The sequence below is a fragment of the Cyrtonyx montezumae genome, unplaced genomic scaffold (assembly GCF_038088225.1).
Source record: "Cyrtonyx montezumae isolate F1298 unplaced genomic scaffold, pur_monq_1.0 scaffold_26, whole genome shotgun sequence".
Taxonomy (NCBI): Eukaryota; Metazoa; Chordata; class Aves; order Galliformes; family Odontophoridae; genus Cyrtonyx; species Cyrtonyx montezumae.
In genome coordinates this window covers 1,165,866-1,175,267 of record NW_027072003.1, presented here as the reverse complement: position 1 = coordinate 1,175,267, position 9,402 = coordinate 1,165,866, and the positions used below count along the sequence as shown (strand labels likewise).

The following is a 9,402-nucleotide window of genomic DNA, read 5'->3' as shown; positions in this document are numbered from 1 at the left end:
GGTAGAGGGAGCTCTGACGGAGCTTAAGAGCTTTGCGCAGCCGCTAGGGGGAGCGCCTGCGCAGCTCGCGGCTGAGCGGAGACGGCCGCGCTGAGGGGCGGGGAGCGGCCGGGCCCGGCCCCGGGCGGTGACGTAGCGGGCTTTGTGAATCCCGGGCTGAAGTTTGGTTGAGATGCAGGGGGGTAAATAAGGATGGTGCGGAGACAAAGGGACTCTTAAAGGTACCTGCGTGGGACTCTTAAAGCAGCCCCTCACCTGGGACAGCTGATCCCCTGGTTTATGGAATGTACTTACAGCAGTGGACATTTTTGCTAAGGCATAAAGGGCGAAATCCTATCCATCCTTACATGCGTGGAAGCCTGCTGACGTCAGTGGCTGTAATGGTGTAACTGAAGGCAGAGTGTAGCTCAAGGAGTCCTGTTTTATTACTCTGGGAACGGTACAACGTATTAATAAGAGCACAGGAGTCCCCAGAGATTCCAGCACACATTTTATATTTTTAAAGCCGTATTTCAGGAATTAGTAAAGCATTAGCAATGTCCAGCATGACTAATCTGGTCATTAAAAGGAAATACTTTTTTAAACCTTAAGATTTGAAAAGTAAAACAACGCTGAAATAACTGTCCATACAAATACCAGTTTGATTTCACAGCCACACTTAGGTCAGATTCTCTAACCATCACTTGAAAACTAATAGTCCCAGTGGAGTCAGCACACATAGTCACAAACTTGAACTGAGAGCTGCAGGAACTCAGCACATTCAGCACGTTGGAATTTCTCATGCACTTACGGTGCGTTACGCTATTCATTGCTGTTTATCAACCAGCTCTTTCTAGACCCGGTGCTGATTAAATTTATTAAATGCCTACACTGAAAGCTCTAGACCCTTTAAGAGTTAATTAGGTTTACAGGTACAAATGATAATAAAAAAGAAGCCATTGATAAGTAATTAGTTCTCCACCAGTCAGCAAATCAAGTAAAAAGTAGTTCCTTTGCTGCTTACTGTTTCAGGTGGAAAAAAAATCTATTTGGGAGAAGAACTCTTTCTGTTCTCCTTCCTCTTCAGTATCTTCAAAACCCACGCATTGGTAAGTAACCAAAAATATCTTTTGATAGCAGGACACACAATGCTTCTTCACCAGGAACCCATTGTTCCCTTTGCAAATCCCTTTACACCTTCCCTACACCCATTCTTTTTGTCCAGGACACTGGCTGCAGAGCTGGAACCCTAAGCCAAGCCTCCCCAGGAACTATGAGGGAAGATCATGACAGAGGTTGGTGGCTGAATGAGGATGTTGTGCTTCTTCTGAGACCAGGCAGGGAGCAGAGCAGGGGGAAGAGAGGGAAAATCCGCAGAAGAAGACAGACAGATGCTGAATATGTAAAACCAAGGGGACAAATAGCTCAAAAGGGATCTGATTTCTCTGCCATAAAAGATAAATCATCACTGAAAAATATTCAAGTGATATTGTACACTTAAGCCTCCTAAATTTTTGGCTCTCATTCCCCATATCCTTCTTACTCCAGTAAATCTGCTGATGTCACCAGGTTTTCTCCAGAGAGGAATGGTGTTCAGGGATGGGGCATTTATTACAGACCTTTCAAACAATTAGATAAAGCAGTTGGTATTCTCTTCCAATGCATGAGAGGGCTCCTGCCACACTTATTTACTTATTTAGCACTGGGCTCCAACTGAGAGATGGAAGATTTTAATACTACGACCATACCCATAACAGGAATGCAAGAATTCCTGTAGATTTCGTGACAGGGAAATTAGTTTGCTATGGGGGTATAAAGCTCATGAAAATCAAAGACAGAACTCTGCTAAAGAATCATCTCCATGCAACAGGATATTGCAAAAGCTGTAAATAAACATTACAAAGCAGAACAACACTCACTGTGCACTAAGACTCTGACTTTTCACAAAAATACCACTTTTTATTTTGATGAAAAATAACATTTTCACACAAATATACAATTATATATATATATAAATCCTTTCTCTGAACTGTTCGCATTCAATGATACAGCTGGGATTCTTCTGCCAACAAACAGTGATCCCCTGCATGAAGCACTGCACTGAGAACTGTCAGAGCCACGGGCCTGAGTGCAGACACTCAGAGAAGAAAAAAAGAGGAAGACACAAAACGCTCGTGGCATTCAAAACCTTTGCTTTCAAATGGTGCAGAGATTTGGAAGGGCAAAAAACCTTGGGATGTCTCCAGTGCCAGGTTCTGGATGGACTCCCAATGCACAGAGAAATGGATGCAGCCGCTCTGCACAGAGCTCCAGGAGTCCTTTCATCTGATTCCTGCTACAGGCACCTGCTGCTGCTTGCGGATCTTGTTGAACAGCTCCATGTACTGAACCATTGTGTCTGCAGGACTGTAGATGCTGTCGTGCTTGGTGCCAAACACAGATGGGATGCTGGGAGTGTGGCTCCCCATGAAGCTCTGCATGAATTCCATCAGCAGGTTCCAGCAGTCATTGGCTATCACACAGGGGCAGTACTCCACCTGGCAACAGAAAAACACAGCCCTGGAGCTCACTGCAGGGGGATAACCATGCAGGGGACAACACATGTTCCTCTCTCTGCCTCACTGTTTTGAATATAAGATATGCATCAGGGGTTGAAGCCAGCAACCAGCTCCTCTGTGCTGTGGCTGCAGAGGGATAACAATGCTTGTCTCTTTGAGAACATCAAGCATACATCAGCAGAAAGATGGACAAACTTACAAACAGAACATACAGGGAATATGCAAGCCATCTCTTCAAAAGGGAGGAAAAAGAGAAGTACATATACCCTGTAAGTTCATTGGTCATATTAAATCCCCAGTAGTGGAAATCCAGTTTTTCCCACAAGTTGGTATGTTAACAGCTTGTGTGGCTGTGACATCTTTCAGGTGTGTACTGAAAAAAGCCTTGAGATTTAAGGACTTGCAGCTCCAGATCAGAGATTATGTCCTAATGGAAACTCTGAAAAGAAACTACCAGACCAAAACAGATGCAACCAGACTACCAGGTAAATCTGGTCCTGAACCCAAGCTTAGGGTAAAACAGGCTTCTCTTTAACCCCAGGTCAACAGCAGTGCTCACAGTGTTTATTATAATTTCCTCCATAGGAATAAACAGTGTTTATTCCTATGGAGGAAAACCAAGACATTTCTCAATCTGGCCCCTGCTAGCTAGGAACATCTGCCTGGATAGATGCAGCATCATTATTAATTATAGACCAGTTAATAGGATTTGTGTGTTTAGGAAAACATAAGCTCAGATTTTGAAAGATCTTTCAGCACCTAATTCTGAGCTACCTTCAAGATTGCTAGGCACCAGTACATCCACGTCTGCAACCTCACCTGCTCCACTTCACCCTTCCCACACCAGCACAGTCCAGCTCCTTGTGTTAATCCAAGACGTTTTTGGGCTGCAAAGGCTTGTCTGCAGCTTGAGAGCCTTGCACTCACACTTGCATCCAGCCAACCACCACATGCCATCCCAGGTCCTGCCGTGAAGGGTCACGTGCACAGACGCATGTCCCCCTAGAGCATTCAAGGTTTGCTACAGCCCAGCTTCCACCCCGTGAGGCACCTGACAGCAGCTGCCACGCTGCAGCTGATGCTCTCGAGCCTCATCAACAATCACAGCGCTGAGCAGAGAGCATAAGCCAACTGATGAGAGGCTCTGAGCCCACACAGTTCCCCACGGTGCAGCAATCCAGGTCAGCACACACTGACATCTGCAGCACACAGCTCTCTGATGAGGCCAGAGCAGCTTTAGAGCCAAACCTGTGGCAAGGAGGGAACTGCTCCACTTGGCACTGCTCATTGTCTGCACAGGATCGGGAAAAAAAGTAAATCAGCACTAAATTAGCAGCAGAAGTGTTCTACCTGCCTTGCTATGTTTATTAACCTGAAGTGCACTTCCAGCGTTGTGCATCAGGACTGTAAGCAGCTTTTAGGCTTGGATGGCATCCCTCTGTCTACTGACACTTCAACAGCAGGCTTTTCTGTAGGCGCAGCTGAGACCGGCAGTACCTGCCTGAACTAAACCTTGCTGTGAAAAGGAGATAAATGCTCCGCCTGCTGAATGCATAATGTACTCAGTACAAACTGCCAGCAACTAGGAACACAACTGATACACAGAGGGGATGGGGACTCCAGATTTCTAGCCTAGCCTCTAGCATGGCATTTCTCTATAGCTGTATTTCATAGCCTATAAAGATGATTCTTACCTCCACAGATATTCCACGGGCGCTGGGCCCCATGGTAACAGTGCCCACCTTCACCAAGAAGTCGCAGTACTGGTAGCGTGTGCCCCGACTCTCTATCTTGTTTGCCTTGGCATTCTGGAAGAAGCCTTTCAGCTTCACCATGAGAGTATCGAAGTTGGCATCTGCTATGAGGCAGGGACCATTTTCAAAGAGAGCGAAACAGCTCAGGGGATACTCAGAGTTGTGCATCACGTACATCAGCTTGCCTGTCTGCCCTGAAATAAGAGTAACAGCATTTGGGCTGTGACACCAACAGCTCTGCACTTGTATGTGTTTTAAGGAAGGAAGCATCTGTTTCTCCCTTGCCCTCCTTTCTGCCTCAATCCTGATGTCCCTGCACCATTCACATACGCTGTTATCCAGCGGTTCAGTGAATAGACAGTATTTACTTTTTAACATTTAAAGAGGAAAAAAGTCATGCAATCAGTTCCTCATCCATCAAATGGTCCACCCATCAAATCCACACCTTCCCAATTTGGAGAGAAGGATGTTGTGGGGGACTCTGTAAAGGCCTTACTGAAGTCCTGACAGGTGACATCAGTGGCTCTTCCCCTGTCCACGGATGCAGTTATGCCACTATAAAAAGGGACAAGGTTGGTCAGGCAGGATGTGCCCTTGGGAAAGCCATGCTGGTTATCCTGTAACACCTCCCTCTCTTTTTATGGGCTCAGCACAGCTTCCAGGAGGATCTACTCCATGATATCTTTTGGCACTGAGGTGAGGCTAAAAGGGTGGCAGTTACCATGACTTTTCAAGTATCATTTGAGTGCCAAATTGCCAGTGCCAGCCAAATCCCTCAGGACTCCAGGATTCGTCTAATTGCACCCATGGTCTTAGGGACATTCAAGATCCTCAGGTGGTCACAAACCTGATCTTTGCTTCTAGCACTGCACCCCCAGCTCCCCCCCTTCCAAACCATTTGCTTGAGGGCTGCATGAAGAGCGTCTGCCAGTGAAGACTGAGGCAACAAGTTGTTGAATCCCTCAGCGTTTTCCTTGTCCGTTGTTACCAGCCTGCCTGCATCACTTATGTGTAGGGGGGGTGTGCCCTCACAGACTTCCCTTTTCTGGTTGAGGTTCCTGTATAGCCTTTCTTATTCTTCTTTCCACCTGTTGGGCTGCAGCTCAGAAGTTCTTTCTCGTATTCAGACAGAACTTCCCGAGTTCTGGTTTGTCAGTGTTCCCCATCCCACCACTGGGCACCACCAAACAGAGCCTGGCCCCATTATCTTGACACGTGGGGTTGCTCCGTGCCCCCACCACCTCCGCACCCCCTGGGGACTCTCTCCAGCAGTTTCCCGTCCGCCTGTTACTGCGGAGCCCGGCACTGGGCACAGTGCTCCAGCTGTGCCCTCCCCGGGGCAGAGCAGAGGGGAGGAGCACCCCCTGGCCCCGCTCTGAGCCTGCTAACCCTGCTGGCGGCCGGGACCCCCAGCTTGTTGTCCGCAGAGCTCCTCTCCGGCAGCTCAGCCCCAGGAGCCCTCGGGGGCGGCACCGCGGGTGGAGAGCCCTCAGCGGCAGCGCTGAGCTCGGCGCAACCGACGGAGCGGTGCGGACGGCGGACGCCGCCCCGCTGCCCCCACCTTGGCTGCTGATGGCGGCGGCCGTGTGGTACGTCTCGCAATCCACGCCGAACGCGCCGTGCTTCTCGGCGCCGAGCAGCTCCAGCTTCTTGCTCAGCATCTCCACCATCTGCTGCACGCTCTTCCCCTCCAACACGGGCACCTGCGTCACGCTGCGGGGCGGGAAACAGCTCCAGACGGCCGCGGGGATGCGCGCGGGGTTCCCCTCATCCCCACGGCCGCGCTCCGTTCCCCCCTCGTCCTCACCAAGTGACCCCCATAGCTCGCGCCGCCCGTCCCGCCCGGTACCGGAAGCTGCGGCGGAAGGGGCGGGCAGGCGCATGCGCAGTGCGCGGCCGTGGGGTCGCCATGCCGAAGGCGGCGCGTGGAGCGGAGCCGCTGCACGAACAGATCCTGAGCGCCGCGGCCCCGCGGGTTCGGCAGCGCCGCGGGAGGGACCCGGAGAGCGATGCGGAGGAACGGGACGGCGGTTACGTGGGGCCGCGGTTGGCCCGGCGCATCCTCCGGGAGGCGCGGAGGCAGCAGGAGGAGCTGGAGGCCGAGCACGGCCCCGGGGCGCCCGCCCGACCCCCGCAGCGCTGCGCGGCCCCGGGCGGCCCCGACTCGGAGGAGGAGGACGAGGAGTGGCCGTCCCTGCAGCGGGCGAAGGAGTGGGACGGGCGATGCGGCGGTGGGGACGTGGAGGTGGACCCCGAGGACGAGAAGGCCCTGGAGATGTTCATGAGCCGCGCTCCGCCTCTCAGGTGCGGGGCGGTTTGGGAGGAGGTGCGGGTGGGGGCGGAGGGGGAGCTGCGGTTCCTCAGCACCGACCCTCTTCCCCAGGCGGACGCTGGCAGACGTCATCATGGAGAAGATCACTGAGAAGCAGACGGAGGTGCAGACGGCGCTGTCGGAGCTGTCGGGCCGCCCCATGCCCCAGCTCGACCCCCGTGTGCTGGAGGTGTACAGAGGCATCCGAGAGGTGAGGGCACTACAGCCCCCCCGGTGTGCACGCACCTCTGTGCCGCACCCAGCAGAGTACTGCCGTTGTGCCACACCATGGGGAGCAGTGCGGGCTCTGCTGCTGCTTCTCTCAGGGATGCCATGAACCACCACATTGTCACACTGAGGGGGGATGCACATGGCACACACAGTACTGTCCCACCCTGAGCATGGACCCAGCACAGCCCCTTTGCAGTGGAGCTGCCCAGGGAGCAAACAGCTTGCTTGCATCCTCGAGACAAACCCCACCCTCTCTGCTTTCATTGAAGGTGCTGTCCAAATACAGGAGTGGGAAGCTCCCCAAGGCGTTTAAAATCATTCCTGCCCTGTCCAACTGGGAGCAGATCCTATACATCACTGAGCCGGAGACGTGGACGGCAGCAGCGATGTACCAGGCCACCAGGTGTGACCAGCTCTGTGAACTCTGAGCTGTTGTTTTTGCTTTCTGTAGAGGAACAAGATGTACAAAGTACGACTGTATGTCCTACACCTGCCTCTTCCCTCCCTGTGCTGGTGGAGCAGAGGGGAATCCCAGTGCTTTGGGGCAGAGAGGTTTCCTGTGTCCCCACATCTGGAGACACGGAGCACACACTTCACTTCACCATTTGCTTTTCATAGGATATTTTCATCCAACCTGAAGGAAAGGATGGCCCAGAGGTTCTACAACCTAGTGCTGTTGCCACGGGTCAGAGATGACATCACTGAGTATAAGCGCCTCAACTTCCACCTCTACATGGCTTTGAAGAAGGCTCTGTTCAAGCCAGGAGCGTGGTTCAAAGGTAGGGACTCCCTGTGGGGCTGCCCTCCTCCCATTGGAACCTTCTGCAGTGCGCAGCAGCTTTGGCAGGGCAGTGTGTTGCACACTACTTCTGCTCACCACTCCCGTTGTGGCTGTGGGGCCTCAGTGTGGCAGAGGAGGGTGGAAAAAACGTCCATAATGCAGAGGAGCTGTTATTTCCTTGGGTTAGATGTCCCCTGTGTGCGCAGAGGCTGAGCCTCACACCCCACAGCTCTGCCCACTGTGATGACAACGAGTGGTGCCCAACTCTTCTCCCCCTGCAGGGATCCTCATCCCCCTGTGTGAGTCAGGGACCTGCACGCTGCGGGAAGCCATCATCATCGGCAGCATCCTCACCAAGTGCTCCATCCCTGTCCTGCACTCCAGGTAACACAGTGGGGCAAAGTCACTGTGGGGAGAACAGTTCTCCTTCAGGGGCACCTGAAGGTGCCACAGATCTGTCCAGTGCCACAGATCTGTCCCTCGGCCCATCCAGCAGCTCAGAGCTGGGGAGCTTTGCTCAGGGCTGAGATTCAAGGCTGTCATTCCTGTGTTGGGTGTCCCCTGGCTGCTGCTGGCCCTGCCTTTACCTGCTGCTCCCTCCGTCCCCGCAGTGCAGCCATGCTGAAGATCGCCGAGATGCCGTACAACGGCGCCAACAGCATCTTCCTCCGGCTGCTCATCGACAAGAAGTATGCGCTGCCCTTCCGTGTGGTGGATGCCCTGGTGTTCCATTTCTTGTCCTTCCGCACAGACCAGCGCACCCTGCCCGTGCTGTGGCACCAGAGCTTCCTGGCTCTCGCCCAGCGCTACAAGGAGGACCTGTCCTCAGAGCAGAAGGAGGCTCTGCTCGAGCTGCTCAAGTTCCACAGCCACCCACAGATCTCAGCGGAGATCCGGAGGGAGCTGGTGAACTCCAAGACACGGGATGTGGAGGGGCATGAGCCTGCAGCCATGGAGTGAGGGGGAAGAGGCAGGGAAACGCCACAGCCTGGCCTGCTCCTTGGGGGGGCTGCTGCACACAGAAGTTTGGGAACATCCAGCTCTGGGATCGTGCTGCTTATGGTGTTGTAACTCAAAGGGCCTGGCTGTGCTCCCTGCACTGCTTGTTGCAGGGCAGTTCCCACGCCCCTGGCACCCAGGAAAGCAGTAAGGTGTGTCCTGCTTCTGTTCTGGGAAATAAAGTCCAAGCTGGGTCCTTCAGTCCAGAGCATTTCTGCCTTGCAGTCACATCTTTCTGTGGCTGCATCCACACATTGTCCTGCCCTGTCCCCTCCCCTTGCCCTGTCCCCAGCAGGGGGCAGGGCAAAGCCACCAACCCTGGGCTCCTTGCAGCACTGCACTGCAGCTGTCCCCAGCTGCGAAGGGACTCCCCTCCCTGTGCCCTGGCTGGCAGCAGACACGTTCCCAATTATGCATTGAGCAGTCCCTGCGATGTTGGGCATCTCCTTCCTGCAGTGAGGAGGGTGGGAGGACAGGATTGGAGCCCCCAGATTGTTCCCAGAGCCCACTGTTGCTCTTAAGTGAAATAAAAGTTCCACGTGGTTCTTCCAGGTTTGCTGCCAGCACCTGGCCTGGGTCACCCCACAGACACTGCACAGCCCCAGGCAGATGGGCAAAAGCTGCCCAGCAGGGCTGGGAGCAGAGGGAAAGCTCCCGGAGGAGCCCCAGTCCTTGCAAGGCTGGCAGCCCTTGATTGCTCCCCATCACACCCTGCTTCCTGAAGCACAAACATTCGTTCCTGGCTGCCCCAATGGCTTTGTCCTTCCACTCCACGGGACAGAACAGCTG

The 9,402-nt window shown here is 53.5% G+C and overlaps 2 protein-coding genes across 3 annotated transcripts; one reads left to right on the top strand and one right to left on the bottom strand.

Moving 5' to 3' along the window:
- Positions 1-1,927: 1,927 nt before the first annotated feature.
- Positions 1,928-6,051, bottom strand: MED20 (mediator complex subunit 20). 2 transcript variants are annotated; one of them, XM_065740332.1, is made up of 3 exons: positions 5,853-6,051; positions 4,232-4,485; positions 1,928-2,516 (listed from the first exon to the last, which is right to left on the bottom strand). In XM_065740332.1, exons 1-3 carry the CDS (start codon positions 5,959-5,961, stop codon positions 2,301-2,303), a joined length of 579 nt encoding a protein of 192 aa, XP_065596404.1. In that variant the 5' UTR covers positions 5,962-6,051; the 3' UTR covers positions 1,928-2,300. The 2 variants fall into 2 exon arrangements, with proteins under 2 accessions (XP_065596404.1, XP_065596403.1); XM_065740331.1 differs by lacking the exon at positions 5,853-6,051 and having other exon boundaries at positions 4,232-4,810.
- Positions 6,052-6,197: 146 nt separating this feature from the next.
- Positions 6,198-8,629, top strand: BYSL (bystin like). The gene is made up of 6 exons (XM_065740238.1): positions 6,198-6,595; positions 6,675-6,813; positions 7,103-7,236; positions 7,452-7,612; positions 7,896-7,998; positions 8,226-8,629. Exons 1-6 carry the CDS (start codon positions 6,201-6,203, stop codon positions 8,572-8,574), a joined length of 1,281 nt encoding a protein of 426 aa, XP_065596310.1. The 5' UTR covers positions 6,198-6,200; the 3' UTR covers positions 8,575-8,629.
- The last annotated feature ends 773 nt before the right edge of the window (positions 8,630-9,402 follow it).

What these genes read in the sequence shown, in the direction of transcription:
- MED20 (XM_065740331.1), bottom strand. Translation starts at nt 4,669, where the DNA reads ATGTTAAAAAGTAAATACTGTCTATTCACTGAACCGCTGGATAACAGC. An exon ending in CCCGTGGAATATCTGTGGAG is followed by an intron (nt 2,517 to 4,231) that starts GTAAGAATCATC and finishes TTCTGTTGCCAG; the next exon opens with GTGGAGTACTGCCCCTGTGT.
- BYSL (XM_065740238.1), top strand. Translation starts at nt 6,201, where the DNA reads ATGCCGAAGGCGGCGCGTGGAGCGGAGCCGCTGCACGAACAGATCCTG. An exon ending in GCGATGTACCAGGCCACCAG is followed by an intron (nt 7,237 to 7,451) that starts GTGTGACCAGCT and finishes TGCTTTTCATAG; the next exon opens with GATATTTTCATCCAACCTGA. An exon ending in ATCCCTGTCCTGCACTCCAG is followed by an intron (nt 7,999 to 8,225) that starts GTAACACAGTGG and finishes CCGTCCCCGCAG; the next exon opens with TGCAGCCATGCTGAAGATCG.